At 44.9% G+C, this 18,032-nt stretch overlaps 1 protein-coding gene across 8 annotated transcripts in view; it reads right to left on the reverse strand.

Moving 5' to 3' along the window:
* Positions 1 to 18,032, reverse strand: part of LOC111856908 (5-hydroxytryptamine receptor 2C-like) — a 54,049-nt gene continuing 36,017 nt past the window's right edge. For 7 of the 8 annotated variants that reach the window (XM_023837224.2, XM_023837222.2, XM_023837219.2 and 4 more), the window contains 4 exons: positions 5,296 to 5,406; positions 4,135 to 4,680; positions 3,261 to 3,461; positions 1 to 904 (listed from right to left, as the gene is read on the reverse strand). In XM_023837224.2, coding sequence (XP_023692992.2) covers positions 9 to 904; positions 3,261 to 3,461; positions 4,135 to 4,531 — 1,494 coding nt within the window. In that variant the 5' untranslated portion in view covers positions 4,532 to 4,680; positions 5,296 to 5,406 and the 3' untranslated portion in view covers positions 1 to 8. Of the gene's footprint in view, positions 905 to 3,260; positions 3,462 to 4,134; positions 4,681 to 5,295; positions 5,407 to 5,498; positions 5,748 to 18,032 lie in introns of those variants that run through there. The other variant, XM_072706534.1, reaches the window with a different exon arrangement.

An 18,032-nucleotide genomic window follows, 5' to 3' on the forward strand; every position in this document is an offset into this window, starting at 1 on the left:
AAAGCAAATCACATCTGACTAATGTGCTCTCTGGAGGTGTCATTACCATTGACGGGTACTTTTGAGGCCCCTGGCTGCATCTCCAGTGCCGCATCTGAGTCGTCCAACTCCTGAGCGCCCAGCGTATTGCTGTCACCATTTTGGCAGCTGCTGTTCTGGTCCACATCAGTGTTGGAGCGGAGCAAGGCTGGATTGACAGTGAAGGGCGAGGGGCAGAGGTGGCGACTGGGGAGGTGCCCGTTTCGCCCCTTGGAGTAGCGGCAACATATGTACTGGGAGAAGGCGTGGCGGTAAGTCTTGTTGAAGAGGGTGTACACCAGCGGATTGACCCCCGACGATATGTAGCCCACCCACACAAAGACGTTCAGTAGCTCCTTCAGAAGATCATCATTGCAGATCCCATGGCACAGGACGCTGGCCACGTTGATGATGAAGAACGGGCACCACATCACCAGGAAGAGGAAGAAGACCACGCCCAGGACCTTGGAGGCCCGCCTCTCGTTCTTGATGGCCTGCATCATGCCCCGTTCTCTGGCCGGGTCCTGGCTGCCCGGCAAGTCGAGCTGCGGTGGGGCGTTGGAGTTGGCGATGATGGATACGCTCTCGCAAGCTGTGCTTCCGTGGGACAGCTTTCCCCTCAGGCAGAACAGGGCGCCGCGCTTGGGCCGGGCCCCCGTGGGGTGCGGGGAGGGTCCGGTCCGGCCCGCATTCAGGAAGTCGCTTGCCTGGCGCTGTAGCGTCCGCACGGTCAGGCAGTAGGTAACCACCATGATGACCAGCGGGACGAAGAAGGCCACGAAGGAGCCCACTAGGACGAAGCGGCCCTCATTGAGCACGCAGCTGCCGTTCACTAGCACCTTGTCCTCGTTGAGAAGCCCAATGACAGGGATTGGCATGGAGATCACTGTGCAAGAAGAGACATTACCGAGGAAAGGGTCAGAGGAGGCAGGGGCGATGGAGAACCACCAAGGCAGGAAGGCCTGGTGAAAACCTTCTCCGCTTATAACCTTTGGTGGTTTCTTTGACCAAACTGCAGATTATTTACAGTACAGATAAATAAGCACAGTGACAGAAACACGATCCAGAGGATCAGTCCCTAATAGGAAAGACTAAACTGAGATGTCAGTGCTGACTTTTCATAGTCCAACAACCTACAACATCTGAGTGCTCTCACTGTCACTTCCTATCAAACATTCTCTAAGGTAAATCTTTTGTAAAACCCTCCCAGGAGGCCGAGGGGCAGCCCAGAGAACTTGTCTTCCTTATGGCAGTTCACTCAAGTGGTAGATATGAGAAAGACAGGCAGCCACTGTGCTGGATCCACAGTAACAAGGAGAACACAGCTGGACTTCACACTTCGAAAGCAGGATCCAAAACTGATTCATTATATCCATTTCCCTCTGTGGGTATATAACTACAATTATTGGTTTTCATTCACAAAATATTTGTATTTGGAACTGGAAGTTATAGACTCACCTATACGATTATTAGGAACACCTGTTCAATTTCTCATTAATGCAATTATCTAATCAACCAATCACATGGCAGTTGCTTCAATGCATTTAGGGGTGTGGTCCTGGTCAAGACAATCTCCTGAACTCCAAACTGAATGTCAGAATGGGAAAGAAAGGTGATTTAAGCAATTTTGAGCGTGGCATGGTTGTTGGTGCCAGACGGGCCGGTCTGAGTATTTCACAATCTGCTCAGTTACTGGGATTTTCACGCACAACCATTTCTAGGGTTTACAAAGAATGGTGTGCAAAGGGAAAAACATCCAGTATGTGGCAGTCCTGTGGGCGAAAATGCCTTGTTGATGCTAGAGGTCAGAGGAGAATGGCCCGACTGATTCAAGCTGATAGAAGAGCAACTGAAATAACCACTCGTTACAACCGAGGTATGCAGCAAAGCATTTGTGAAGCCACAACACGCACAACCTTGAGGCGGATGGGCTACAACAGCAGAAGACCCCACCGGGTACCACTCATCTCCACTACAAATAGGAAAAAGAGGCTACAATTTGCACAAGCTCACCAAAATTGGACAGTTGAAGACTGGAAAAATGTTGCCTGGTCTGATGAGTCTCGATTTCTGTGAATGAGAACATGGATCCATCATGCCTTGTTACCACTGTGCAGGCTTGGTGGTGGTCGTGTAATGGTGTGGGGGATGTTTTCTTGGCACACTTTAGGCCCCTTAGTGCCAATTGGGCATCGTTTAAATGCCACGGCCTACGTGAGCATTGTTTCTGACCATGTCCATCCCTTTATGACCACCATGTACCCATCCTCTGATGGCTACTTCCAGCAGGATAATGCACCATGTCACAAAGCTCGAATCATTTCAAATTGGTTTCTTGAACATGACAATGAGTTCACTGTACTAAAATTGCCCCCACAGTCACCAGATCTCAACCCAATAGAGCATCTTTGGGATGTGGTGGAACGGGAGCTTCGTGCCCTGGATGTGCATCCCACAAATCTCCATCAACTGCAAGATGCTATCCTATCAATATGGACCAACATTTCTAAAGAATGCTTTCAGCACCTTGTTGAATCAATGCCACGTAGAATTAAGGCAGTTCTGAAGGCGAAAGGGGGTCAAACACCGTATTAGTATGGTGTTCCTAATAATCCTTTAGGTGAGTGTATATCTATATTCATTCCACGGCTTTGGTAAATACTGTTTCTTATTGGTCCAGGGATGTCACATGGGTGTTGATCATTTTTGTGTAATGTGCGAGGTAATTCCGAAAGCCTAATAACAGTTCCATATTAGTATGTAATTATGTTTTATTAAACATGATAATATAAAAACCTGTGTTACCTTTTACTCATAAATAAGTAACCATTCTTATCAGCATAACTTTCTTGGTTTTCAATAGGCAAACGCATGTCTGTTTACGGTTTCTATGGTAACGTAATGGACATCCTGCTTCCACTGAGTAACCTGACCAGATGTTCTATCCTTATACAGACTATATTTTTGAAAAATGAATATCTAATTTATTCTACTATTTTTTTGTTCGGTAGTCATGGTGCACCATTTATTTTCCTATAACCGCACACCTCGTCATGGTTTATCCCTTACATACAAATTTTTACGTGAAATTTTGCAGGTAGTGCTTGTACGTAAATCCACTACCTCTTTCAGGCAGTAATTGCCTCGTCACATGCAGACATGATGCTCTGGTGACTTTAAGTGCATCGGCAGCTGCAAATTCCCCAGCCCAGCACTCAGCCAGAGTAACGACTCGGTCTCACCGATGGAGATGGTCCAGACGACGGTGATCTTTAGCATGGCCTTGGTGCGCGAGTTGAAGCGGCTGTACTCGATGGGGTTGCGGATGCCCACGTATCGATCCAGAGAGATGGCGCACAAGTGCATGATGGAGGAGGTGGAGAAGAGCACATCCAGGTAGATCCAGATGGGGCAGAGGGCATTCGGCAGAGGCCAGACATAATCTGACAGGGCGGGGCAGTGGGGTGGGGGTGACAGAAAGACTATTAAAATGGTCTTACTGCTGTAACACCTGACATCAATGACCTATGATGTACTTCTTCCATTAAAATCTGCAGTGTGGATTTCCGAATTCTCCAAAACAACTACTTATCTGACCATTATTTCACCTTTATTCAGACCAGGCCCTTGAAGTCACGATACATATATTGAAGTTCATGGTCCAGAGGATCATACTACATACATGTACAGAACTTCACATGAACACCAGAGGATAATGCTACGTACATGTGCAGAACTTTGCTTGCACTCCAGACCATCAAACTACATACATGTACAGAATTTCATTGCATTCCAGTGGATCATACCACATACATGTGCAGAAGGTCACTCTACATGCAGGCAGGAAATGAAGCCTCCTCGTGGTGAAAGCGCAGGCAGGAATTAGCCCCACAACTGTGGAGTTGTGAGGCCACTATAGCCAATTCCCCTTTAGCATCATTTAGGTACGCTCATAGTTTAGATACGCTCATCGTTTAGGTATGCCGATCATTAGGTATGCTGATCGTTTAGGTACGCCGAACGTTTTGGTACGCTGATCGTTTAGGTACACTCATCGTTTAGGTACGCTGATCGTTTAGGTACACTCATCGTTTAGGTACGCTGATAAGCTCTTACCATGCAGAATGGTAATTAGTGAGATTGGCATCACCAGGATCCCCACCAGCATGTCAGCCACGGCCAGCGAGCGCAGGAAGAAGTTGGTGGCGTTCTGAAGCCGCTTCTCCAGCGACACCGCCATGATGACTAGGATGTTCCCGCCGATAGTGAGCAGGATGATGACCAGGATGAGCAAGGCCGGCCAGTTCTTCTCGCTGGTGACACCCTCCTGGTTGGAGGTGTTCGAGCTCTGGTTTCTCCAGCTCTGATTGAGACTAACAGAATGGTTAGCCGGCCCCGCGGAGGTCATCCTGAGCAAACCCGCCCCCTGGGCGCTCGTGGAGAGTCCCGCTAAGCTGGCCATCACTGTAGGGGTTGCCGATGACCCCGCTACTGATACTGCTCCTGATTCCATAGGTCCTTCTCAGGCTGCTTCGGGTAATCCATGCAGAAGACAGCAGGATCCCCAGGGGATGCTGTGGAGCGTCAGGCTACCATGGTCCTGTTGGTTTCTGAAATCCATCGAAGTCCATTGACGCTCAGTCCAGAGCAGAATCGAAAGAGCTGCAATAACAGATTCTAGATATATAACAGATACACCACCTTTATCTTTGGGTGTATTGGGACACTGCAGGCAAAATCCTAAGGCTTAATATAAAAAAACTACAGATGTTTACACAATGGCTAATGCCTCCTACAGATCATGTGATTTCAGCAGTCATATAAGTTTATTGCAACCACACTGTGTGACATGAAACTTATAAACTTGCGTACAAGATCAGTGTTGAGTGTACGATGATAACACCCCCTGAATCGTAGGCTATGACCTACGTCAGTATACAAGAATAAAACATGATCAGTTAGTTGGTTAGTAGATGTAGGTCATAGCAGCAAGCACATTGTAGGATGGTCATTCTAAATTTCTGACATTGCCCCAGCCAATCCGTGGTTCAGCTTTGAACCTCTCCCACAGTGCAGTGTAAGACCACCGTTTCGGAGCCAAGACCAGCGATATCGCCAGGATTCTTTCACGTTGGTAATCTTCAGTCTGGGATAGGCAAGAATCGCACAGTGATTTAAGACAGGAACCATAAGCATCTGCTAGGAATGTTAAAAAGTTCAGGTCACAGATCTCACCCGGTTTATCTAGAATTAGCAAGAATTCATTGGTTGGCTTACTAGCTTGTGTTAGGTGGCAGACGGAGCGTCACTGGCTCTCACTTCCATTTGGGGGCGCTGTGCTGAGGTCCAGTCCTGGGTTGGCTCCACATCTCAGCCGCTGAAACATCCCTGTCATGGGGGAAAATGGACCAAAACACCATCATCAGGAGAAGAAAGATTCAGATGATGACACTGAAAAAGCGACACTGCCATACACTGACACTCTGAGCAGCGGCTCGGCCTGATTGGAGGAAGGCCAGCACTGGCAGGGCGACTGATTGGCTGAAATTTGCACCTCTTCCATGCTCCAGCTGTTGTGCAATAGTGTCAGCCCAGTGAGAGAGTCTCTGAATGAATGACATGGGGGAGGGGGGTAAGGAGCAGCTGCAGTAAACATTGAAGGGGGGGCAGTATCTGACAAAAATCCTGTTAGCTCGATATCTTCATTTAAATATTCACATTTCGCTGCAACTCCCTAATTAGGTTACTAATCAGAGGACTGACTGGCTGAGTCTGGGTTTGAACACCAGACCTAAAGGTTACCCCAAAAACCTGCAAACACACTGGCCTTTTATGGATAAGTTTGCCCACCCCTGCATTAAAACAGCAGCAACAAAAAAAACTGAGTCACCAAGAAAGCACATATCTGGTGGGGCTAATATACTCTCAGATACGATTTATGTAAAAAATAACCTTCCTCTTAATTTCTTAGTTTCTTTTAACTGAAATGTCTTTCACAGACATCTAAGGATAAGGACGCCCCTGTCTGGGCGGAGCTGGGAAGCTGCTGGATGAGCAGTAGGGGGCGCTGCTCTCCTTGAACATAGCAGTAAATAAGAACAACAGTGCAGAGAAACAATGTCTGTGGCGGCTGGCGGCGCCGGCCTGCGGCTGAGGGATTACAGACATCCTGACTTGCCTGTTGTGTCACTAGGGACTGTAGAGCGTGTTAAAGCTTCCTGCTTAACAGCTTAAAAAATTGCCCACCCCCACGGCATGTTCGGGAGTCTGCAGCCCCAGCTCCCATTCAGGTCCTTTACCGCTATCCCAGAATAATAACTTTTGACTCAGATTTTCCACTTATGACCGAATAAGATAAGGTGTGGTGAATGTTATGGCAGGTACTCCCCCAAATCAATGTAAAGTACCCTAAGCATAGGCAGGCGCTATACAGATGTGTCATTACTAATAATCGCTATGCGGCTGTACGTGTTTAGGTTGTAGGCCTTGCTCGTTTACGATTAAAGCAGACGCCCTTCATTTCAGCTTATTCCAGGCTAATTGGACTGTTTCTTCTCCGTCGTGCGAGAGACATAACCGACGATGTGGCCATCGCCGTCACTGCGCTGCACCCTTCTGTAACGGCGATGCAAAGGCATTAAATTACAGCCCCGAATCTTTAAATCTTCAAAGGGGTGTTCCGCCGGGATTTACGGTGCTGTCCATCATGTTATTAGAGGTGTTTGCCTCTCTGAATAGTGGCGTTTCAGCATTTCAAAATTCCCAGGAAGATATCTCCTGGAAGATTTTTGCAGTTCCTTTCTTGCTTTTCCCTTCCTTCATCATCTCATGACATTTTTATACAAACCGTGTTTTTATACAAACAAAAGCACCAAGTTAGTGATCCTGACCATAGGCGACACATAATTTTTTCTGTCTCAGTCCCCCTGGAAACAAATGTTCCCAGCATATTTATTCTTGGGAGAGCTCACCCCCCACACTTGGCTAAATTTATGTTGGGGGGGAGAGCATGATGGGCTTCCGTATTTCTTCACATTAAAAGTAACTACCCCCTCATGGGAGCTGACTAATTAATATTAAGATTCATACCAATTCATGAAAGGACTTGCTCAGTATGTTATTTTTATTTATTTAGACTCTTTTGTCCAAAGTGACGGACAAGTGAAGAAAGCTTGGAGTCAGAGAGTCGAGGGGCTAAGGTCCTTATTTACGGCACTGCGGTGATTTGATTATTCTGCCAGCCACGGGATTTGAACCCATAGATACCTAACATTCCTGAGCTGCTCACTGTCCACCATAAATACGATCACTCTGCCAGCCATGGGATTTTAACCCATGGCCTTCTGGACACGGGCATAGATACTTAACCTTACAGAGCTGCTCTCTGCACACCAAAAATATGATCACTCTGCAGGCCACGGGATTTGAGCCAACAACATACCTGCCCGAAGCAGGGTTCAGTCCCACAGAGCAGCGTACCACTCTGGTCTACACGCACCATGCAAACACACTTCCTTATTAATGTCTGATATTCTGCTCTATGAGAATCCAGCCAGATATTGTGAAAATCAGTCATAACGGAGGCCCTTGTATGTCCTTGGCTGCTGAAGGATGTCAATGACTCATATTCCCGATTTGGTAATGCGGCACCAAGCTTTATTTCACTTTTATGAAGAAAGTGTTGCTGTGCAAAGCATTTGATGTGATAAACTAGGTACCTTCACTTCCAGACTTTCACAGAGTTATCCCAGCCTTGGAGGCCGTGGGTCAAACATAGGTATTTTTACATCAGGATTTTACACTGGAGACTCTTAACTGAATGGTAATGGAGAAATTCTGCAATGACTCTCTATGCATAATGGAGATGATGGGATCTGCCAGGTCCTCCTCTCTGCTGCGGCTGCACATCATGCCCCGAAGAGGAGAGCACTCTGCAGGTACTCTGCTATTGCAGATGCAGCTGGGTGGCCACAGGGTACTGGGGAAATGACCACCTCCACTCAGACTGCGCATTTTCATGTAAAAAAACTTAAACAAATGATAACTTAAACATATATCCACCCAGGAAAACTTCAGTTTTCCATCTTTATATTGGTGAGAGGTTTTAATCTGGGAAGTAGGCCTACCTCACACAACAACTTAATTGTTAACCATCTAGAACATCCGCTTAAATAAACAAATAACATAGAAATTCAATTACGAAAATGCATTTGAACTTGTCTGCTAGTCAGGATTACCAAAGACTTATTTCCTGACTATAACCAATTTTGTTCTTCATAGATACTTATCTTATAACAGCTTAGTAAAATCAGTTAATAAATCTGACCAGCTTTTCTGCAGATCCCTGGAAGATGTTTTATGGTTCATTGTCACCATCGGCGCACTTGCATGCTTTGCATTCTGGGGGATTTTATGGGGAGAGCAGAGCCCTGGCTGGGCATACTCACTACTGTCCCAAACATCCTGCATTTGGGCTGTGACTCTGGCTCTGACAGTGGTTTGGTGACTGTGACTCTGGCTCTGACAGTGGTTTGGTGACTGTGACTCTGGCTCTGACAGTGGTTTGGTGACTCTAGCTCTGACAGTGGTTTGGTGACTGTGACTCTGGCTCTGACAGTGGTTTGGTGACTCTAGCTCTGACAGTGGTTTGGTGACTGTGACTCTGTCTCTGGCTCTGTTTTTGTGATGCCCCACAGCCTTAAACTAGCTCTTCATGGAATTAAATTTGATCATGGCAGGATTTCCTCTGCTGGGCTACCTCAAATAGTACCTATGTTTATGAATACAAAATTATTTAACATATATCTTTCACTTCTTGAAGAAGTACTAAATTTCAGTCCCACTTTCACTCTCATCCGCATGAGGCCACAACCAACAAAATGTGCAAAATCCCTCAAATTCAATTCAACAAAAACGTCCCGGATTGCTGAAGGTTAAACGGGAACAAACATGCCTTCTCTGCACTGTATATACTGGACACAATGATCTTTCGTTTTCTCTGCCAGTTTTTATTTTTCCCCCGGTGTAGCTTGTGAAGTCTGTTTTTCCAAGACTTGTCTTTCACCCTCCAATTACAAATGACACTGCCAAAGGGCACTTAGACCTTACGCCAAATGCCTCCTCTTCCTGTCATAGTATCTCAGTCATTCTGACAGTTTCCTTCAAAATAACCTCACTCCCATCACACTGTAAATGAACATCCTCAGATTCTATGGTTTAGACCAAGGCTGTGCTTTATGGTGCCCTCTCTGGAATTTGAGGAACATCGCCTATCAGTCAGATCAAAGATAGCATACCAATGTTTGCATGTAACAGCCATGTGCACAATAAAAGATAAATATGAGAACTTGGTCATGGTACCCACTAAAACCATGTTCTCATCCTAAGGAGACTCCATATTATGTTATCTCTGCAAATTTCATTTTGACTGGCCCATGAGATCAACTAAACAATACCTTAATAATATAAACAAATTACATTCAACAACACAGCAGTCACAACAGTCAGAATCAGCACACCAGTGTCCCAGCCTCAACAAAGACTGTCTGCTGTGAGCGTCACAAACCTCAGAGACCCAGCCTCAACAAAGACTGTCTGCTGTGAGCTTCACAAACCTCAGAGTCCCAGTCTCAACAAACACTGTCTGCTGTGAGCTTCACAAACCTCAGAGTCCCAGCCTCAAGAAACACTGTCTGCGGTGAGCGTCACAAACCTCAAAGTCCCAGCCTCAACAATGACTGTCTGCTGTGAGCGTCACAAACCTCAGAGACCCAGCCTCAACAAAGACTGTCTGCTGTGAGCTTCACAAACCTCAGAGTCCCAGCCTCAAGAAACACTGTCTGCTGTGAGCTTCACAAACTTCAGAGTCCCAGCCTCAAGAAACACTGTCTGCGGTGAGCGTCACAAACCTCAGAGTCCCAGCCTCAACAAAGACTGTCTGCTGTGAGCTTCACAAACCTCAGAGTCCCAGCCTCAACAAAGACTGTCTGCTGTGAGCTTCACAAACCTCAGTCCCAGCCTCAAGAAACACTGTCTGCGGTGAGCGTCACAAACCTCAGAGTCCCAGCCTCAACAAAGACTGTCTGCTGTGAGCTTCACAAACCTCAGTCCCAGCCTCAAGAAACACTGTCTGCTGTGAGCGTCACAAACCTCAGAGTCCCAGCCTCAAGAAACACTGTCTGCTGTGAGCTTCACAAACCTCAGTGTCTCAGCCTCAACAAACACTGTCTGCTGTGAGCGTCACAAACCTTAGTGTCCCAGCCTCAACAAAGACTGTCTGCTGTGAGCGTCACAAACCTTAGTGTCCCAGCCAGGGCTGTGGAGTCGGTAGATAAATGCTCCGACTCCGACTCCTCAGTTTCTAAATCTTCCGACTCCGAATCCGACTCCTCTGTATGTATATACTATGCTAATGTATTTTCTACATCCATTGAAGGAAAGGAAGGCAACATACATGTCATTTCACCACAGAACTACTGGCTAGGAAGCCAACACTCTACTATAATGCCAGATTAAAGACAAACACAATGAAAACAAGGATTTTGCCACCGACCGATGTGCGTGTACAATCGCGGCAATTGATTGGCGGCCGCAGATTGCGGGTGTCCACATGGACGGGCAGATCCAGCTTGCCGAAAATCTCGACCACCGCCCCCATCCAAAGTAATGTGATGCCTCTGTCTGCTGCAGTGGCTGTCTCCTCTGTCAGCCAGCCGGAAATTTAGTGCATTGTGTCACTCACCGGCCAGCTGAACAGCAGAACGAGTCTCTGCTGGAGACAGGTAGGGAGATCTGTGTTCTCGGCTACTTCGGCCCCCTTCACTAGCGCATAGCGAAGGGGAGCCGACGGAGTTGAGAACACACCAGATGATTTTTCAGGCGTTTGACGCGTGATGACTCGTTGAACGGCTGAAAAATTGGCAGTGCATCTGTAAATGTATGGGGGGCTTTAGGCTAGGTTCACAGTTCCCTGTAACAGTGGAACACGACACAATGGAAAGCGGTGCCGCACCTTAACTGTGCATTACATCCCATATAGTGACGCATACAGTCAATGAAAAGCATGCTTCATGGTTACTTGACATGTTCGTTTTGTGGTAACATTATGCACTGCATGCATTGGGCTTTATTCTTACAGCAGAGAAGTAGTTCATTATGACTGTTTGTGAATTGGGACATTTCAACTTACTTTTTTAATTCCCATTTAAATTTAGTAGGAGTCGGAGTCGGTTAACTTTTTGCCGACTCCGACTCCGACTCCAGGTACCCAAAATTCTCTCCGACTCCGACTCCTTGACTCCGACTCCACAGCCCTGGTCCCAGCCTCAACAAACACTGTCTGCTGTGAGCGTCACAAACCTCAGAGTCCCAGCCTCAGCAAGGACTGTATTTGTTTTATTAGTTTAGTTTATTCTATTTAAGCATCTTTGAGATCTTGTAAAAGTTCTATATAAATAAAATGTATTATTAATTATTATTATTATTATTATTAGTCTCACAAATCTCAGTGCCCCAGACTCAACAGAAACCATCCCTTGTGAGCCTCATTCACCTTAAATTTATGGCAGGGCTGCCATTGGCAAGCAGGGTCTATCCAAGGCTGGTTCAGACCCGGACCAGAGCATCATGAAACCTTCATGGGAGATCTCGCAGTGCCGGGCAGGAAATAAAACACCCGCAGCTGCTCTGAAATCAAAGGGAGGCCCACGTCCTTTTAGTTCCTTGATATGAATAGTCTGATAGGTGATTTAATCCACCCTCTGAATCCACCAAATAATTATGCATTTACATTACACTAATACAGTATTTCTTGCACCTAATGTTTTCAAATTTCAAATACTTGAAAAACTCAGACCATAAACAGACCATTTCAATAACATAATTTATATCTGGATTCTGTATGAAAATAAATCTTTCAATACATTGGTTTTATCAGAATAGGAAACGTAAGTTAATAACTTCACACCCATATAGGATTACAAAGCTGACGAAGACTAAGATCACAGGTGCGTCTGAGATCACAGGTGCGGGAGCAGAGTGTGATGTCGGTCTGCTCATTTCCTGTGACCCTCTGACCATTCTGCTCATCTCCTCCTTCATCCTTCTCTTCCCCCCCATAATTTCTTTTACTTGGCCCGGGAGACGGTCAGCTATAATTCAACAGTGAATCAATGTAATAGCATTTATGCAGAAAGACTAATTTCCATGCACTAAGCTGGAAAAACAAAGGAATGAAAAGACATCTCCAGTCACTGTCCTGGTAGACAGTTTCAAATATGCAAAGAGGAAAAGTGAGTGGATTTGAAGTATGACTGTTTGCAGAGCTCATTGCTGACTTGTCGGCGACGTGTGACTCGCTTACACATTTCCTGGAGGCAAAACTTCAGCTACAAAAAAAAAAAAACCAAGAGATATAAAACCCATGATCTCATATCCGGGTACTCTTGGGGTGTTAAACTAAATGCAAATTCTAATTCCCAGGATTGTGAAATTGGTGTGAAACACTGCTATCTTATTTGTCAACAATAGACGGCTTTCTTGGCACTTTTTAAGGTGATTTACTTCTGCAGGTACCCTGTCACATGCGAGATGTGTGAAACGCACCGATTAAGCTGAGCGACAGCCACAAATCAGGGGTCAGCACCAGGTCACCCTACAGCAGCTTAAAGATGCAGGCCTCACGCCTGCTCCCTCTCCGCTATTAGTTAGCCGTGGCTTATTTTCAGGGTCGTGTATGCAGGATAAAGTAATGATTGGCTCTCTAAAGGAGCCCTAAAGTTTTTCTTCTAAACAACTAGAGTAATAAAGGCCCAAGGATGAAAGCAGGCATCCCATCTCCTGCTAAACACAGCCTATCATTACTGTCTGCTCCAGCATCGCACAGAATCCCCCTTCCTCCGGCACCGTGAAAGTAACCATTATGAAGTCTTATAAAAAGCACATTTTTTGTTCTCTCTTCGGAAGTCATCTATAATTTGTCTATTTTCAGCCAGCGGTGGGTCTACTGTAGAGGGGGCCTGTGACGGCGGTGGGGTCCCGAATGTCCCCACTGCGAGGGCTGTCAGAATTAGATAGCGTCATTAAGCTAACGTCACACTGGCTCCCACGGCAACCTTGCGGGATCAGGAATGACAGGTAACGGTGATACTTCGGATAAACTTAGGACAGCGTGCAACACCATTACTTCTGTAATCTTGGACATACACAGCTGAATCTCATAAAATGTCACATGTAAGGGCATTAGCCAAAAAGTCCAGCCCTGCCATCCAATAAAACTGATTTTTTCCATTCTTATACATACCACAGACTATAAGCCATGTGACACCGCTGTGCCACCAGAATCCTGCTGTAGCGAGTATCATTTTCCCTGCAATATCTTTGCATAGTTTCCAAGTATTTTTTTCAGCAGTCCCCCACACCCCGGTGTCTTTCAGACGAAGGATATTTTAATATCTATACAAAACCTTGTCCAATCAATGCTTACATCGATATAGACATAGATATAGATACGAGCAGTGGTGCAGGAGTTGGGGGACCAAACACTGAGCAAAAATCTCAACTTTTACGCTTTTCCAGCCATGCTTGATGAGACATTTGGTGTGATTTGGGCCACTAAACTTTTTATCTGACATTGGCCGACAAAGATACACTGGTACTTTGTTTTCTGGTATGGAGCTGCCATTTATCCACAAATGGCCTATTGGACAAGAGCCTAAACAACAGATAGCCTTCTCTTCAATGTGTTGCAAGTTTAAATTTACTGAGCGCCAGTACAGATATTATGTGAGGACACATTCATAGATGTATTGCTTTATTGTAACAGACATAATTTCACTTTAGGTCAAACTTACATTAAGTCGTTAGCTTTGTTGCGGTAACATAATTTTCACCTATCTCAGTCAAATTTATGTTTACAATTGCATTCACCATAGGCTTGGTATAGATTATACAGAAATGAAGCACTATTTGAAAGAACGCTGAGATAAATCTTGATTTCTGGATTGCCTTTTTCTCTACTGCACACCGCTTTGGTCTGTGGGACCAAAACATCCGGCACTATTTAAGGCAACTCAGTTCTCAACTTCTTCGGGATCCAAAACCTGAAACGGTGGAATACAAACCGAATGCGCAAATGCGGCAAGTATAGATGCTTTTAAATAAAATATTTTAGAAAGCGACATCCGTGTTTGAGCTATTTATCCTTTGTTAAATCGTCTTCGGGGAAGTTAAAAATTTTAAGGTACGTGAAAGCTAATAGGAATGCGTGCACTTTGCTCTGCCTACCTACTCACATTTTATGGCGCTTAGCGGTACTTTATACCTTTGATTTCCGCAAACATTCCAGAGCAAGCCGCCGGCACGCGGCCAATTCCATCACTAATGAATGGATGCAGCGGACGGTCGGGCGGGTGACAGCGCTCGGCTACTGCTAATGGATCTGAGTCGTGGGCATCTTCAGCTGGGGGGTATGGAGCCATATGACGGAATGGCGGCTGATGAACAAAACATGCAGAGAGTTATCCGGAGAAGACAGGGGGCGAAGGAGCAGGGAAGAGTCTAGGGTACCATGTCCGGTTGGGGGAGGAGCACATGCAACCCAATATTACCCTTTCAAAAGCCATGACACTATTGTTCTCATCCGCTGTTGCTGTCCGGGATGTACCCAACCTGAATGTCTCATACACTGTTAAAGAAAAGAGTACCAGTTGCTGGGGCTGTACCCTTAAGGCTCCCCTAGCTATACAGTAGGTAAACGTAGCTTAAGGTACTGAAATTCACTCTGAGGAACATTTTTGTGCCATTAATGGTGCATTAATATTGTTTGTATCTTGGGGATGTTCCTCAGAATCAATTTCTGTACCTTAATTTAGACTAAATGGTACATTTACCTGAGGGTACAGCCCCAGTGACAAGCAAAAGTACAAACTGGTACTCTTTTTTCTGACAGTGTATACGGCATGGGATACTATCTAGTCCACCTTGACCCTGATCATAATCAGTTAAAAAATGGTTGGAAAAATAGATGGAGGATTTGACTACATACTGTAGAAACAATAAATCGGAAGTCTTAAAAAGAAGCGGAACATGTTAATCCAAATCGGAATCAGAGGTTATCCATTATCAGTGCTTGGCCAAATCATTTTTATGCAGACTAATACCATTTAAAACCGTAGGGCTTTATGAAGAACCCTAAAATATCAATGCTCTAGCTTTAAAACACGTCCGTGCTAAAACCCCGATATGAATAACGGACAGGTTTTATAAGCAGTTCCATGAGCGTTCAGTAGAATGGGACGTGAACGGTAGCATGGTGTGGAGGTGTCAGCCCTCACGCATACAATTGTGGGACTCCTCATATATACCAAGGACAGATGGCGCTGGCTCCATTTCCCCAACCGAGAGGTGTTACATTATTTTAACAGTTTGCAACTTTGTCTACGTAATTCTCTCCGACAGCTGAGCTGATCACGTAACAGCTGAAATCCCCAGACTACTGATTTAAATGAAAATGCGCATAACCGAGCCGAAGATAACATCCGCGATTAACGGGACGCGCGCGTCTCCCCAACGTGAATAAAAAAATAAATTGGGGCTTGTAGGTATGAAACATCGTATTTTCTTTCGACGCTGCGGGAACTCCTGCATAGATCATGAGTTTCATTTCTCAGCAGAATCGATCGATGTCGTCAAAATAAAAGTGCAAAAAGCAATAATAAATACACTAGCAGCATTCGCCTAAATCTGTACGGGACCCGCATCTCAATCTTCTCAGTATAATTATGTCTTTTCCCGTGTCTCTCAATTTGTCTGCCATACGTAATGAGATAACCGTGTTCCACACAGTCAAGATTTATAACGAATAAATATTCAACACGCAGCAGTACTGGGGGTGTGGTGTTTAATTTGGATTCAAAACCACATAAATAATAGGTCCATTAGAGAAATACGTTAGAAAGGAGCAAACTTAGAGGTTAATCATAAGTGCATCACTGCTTCTAGTCATAACGACGGCTACCCAGGGCAAGAAATGAAGACGGGAGATTATAATGCTGAACATGCGCTAGGGAATAGGCCTACAGCTAGGTTATTACAGAATTACACTAACATTATAACGTGATAATCTGCCTTTGAAGACAACATCAGACTCTTTTTTTGTTAATCAAAAAGTTGCCTGTGTATCAGTTCTTGTCATATTTTCCATGAATAACCTCCTAGATCTGGGGTGTCGAACTCCAGTCCTGGGGGGCCGCAGCCCTGTGTAGCTTAGTTCTTTCTCTGTTCTGCAACAAATGATTCAGCTCAAGAGCTGCGTGGTAAATAGCACAAGGAGTTGAATCAGGTGTGTCAAATGAAGGGAAACCCAAAAATGTGCAGGGCTCCGGCCCTCCAGGACTGGAGTTTGACACCAGTGCTCTAGATAAACTTCAAACTTCAAAATGTACACATTGTGCATGGTTAACCTGGGAGGCAGGTGACCTGTGACCTGTCATTCACCGTATCTGACCACGCATGTTATTCGGCAAGCCTGAGATGTACAACTCGCCACCCTATATTCTTATTTGAAGCTGACGTGACACTTTAAATATGCCAATGAAAAGGCAATAATTACATAAGGGTTCTTTTTACTTAATATTTAGGTTACATTTAATCCAAAATATAATGAAATAGTGCTTTACAAGTGAACAGCAGATAAGGAGTCAACTCAGATACTAGTGCTGCCAGGTGGCGCTTCAGTGAAACTCCAGGTAGGAGCGTGAGAGGTGTGAGGAGGGACACTGTAGCACACAGGCTCCCCCAGGCTGAGGACAGGGGACTCCACTAAAAAGGGGGCTCAACTTTTTTACAAAAATAAAAAAATAAAATTTTGATGACAACCCCCATGATCATGTTAACGTGCCTCTGAACATCACAAAAAGAGCTCACTCTAATATTTATCATGGCAGTCTCTAAATACCAGCCCTTACTCACCGTCTCCCCTGATTAATGTGGCCTGGTCTCTGGCCTGTTTTTCCCGTAGGGCCTGAACTGATGATGTCATTAAACTTTGGGATCATTATGCAACACATGCATAGGTGGCTGCATTTCCATGCCCCATGCCCCATGCCCAGTGTTTCTTAATGATGTGCACAAGGCTACCTGCAATAGGAAAGGACTAATGATTCATAATTGTTATCCTCTGAGATATTAACGTAGATCCTTATATCTCACTGGTTGTTCAAACACAGAAAGCTAACTCTTATGATGCATTCACAAGAATTATCTGACTTTGTATAGGAATACAGAGGACCATGTTCCCCCTGCAAAGTTTACATAATTTGTTCATATTTTAAACATCATGGGTTCTGGCACTACGTACATCTACAAACTGTTTGTGCTGCAAAGGTTTTAGACTTTTATGTGGACAAAAGGGTTAACCAGACTTTGCTTATACTGAACAAGGAAGATAGGGTTACATTGATAGAAACCGGAACAGTCATAGTTGAGTTCAGCTGGAATTGGTTGGAAAGAAAAGCAGAAATTAAAGATTCAAAGGAAGTTTTCTAGGTACTTTCATTCTGCCTCCTATTAGCAGACAGCCAGTTCAGCACGGGAGCAGAAGGTGATATTCTAGGCTGGTTAACTGGATAGGTTAATAAGGCAGCAACTTCTAATGGCTAAGGGGTACGCTAGGTGGTTATTTGGGTATGCTCAATCTGAGGCATCAGACAAGGCTCTGTATCTCTACAAACACAAACTATCTATGTATATTTCCAATAAAATGCACAATTAATGCCATAAGCTACAGTTAATGAAAAGAATGAATCACAAGCTGTTTATGCATTATTGGTAATCAATGTGCATTATGAAGTAGAGCTTAGGCAAAATGAAAGGACAGTTTTCATCACTGGTTTTTGGTTGGACTTCAGGTCTTATTGTAAGACAAGTACACCACAAAATGAAAACATTCGGATACAGTGTTAAAGTAAAATAAGATCAACACCTACAGTGCTAAGACAAAAGCAACACCTACACTG

The sequence above is a fragment of the Paramormyrops kingsleyae genome, chromosome 24 (genome assembly GCF_048594095.1).
Source record: "Paramormyrops kingsleyae isolate MSU_618 chromosome 24, PKINGS_0.4, whole genome shotgun sequence".
NCBI lineage: Eukaryota > Metazoa > Chordata > Actinopteri > Osteoglossiformes > Mormyridae > Paramormyrops > Paramormyrops kingsleyae.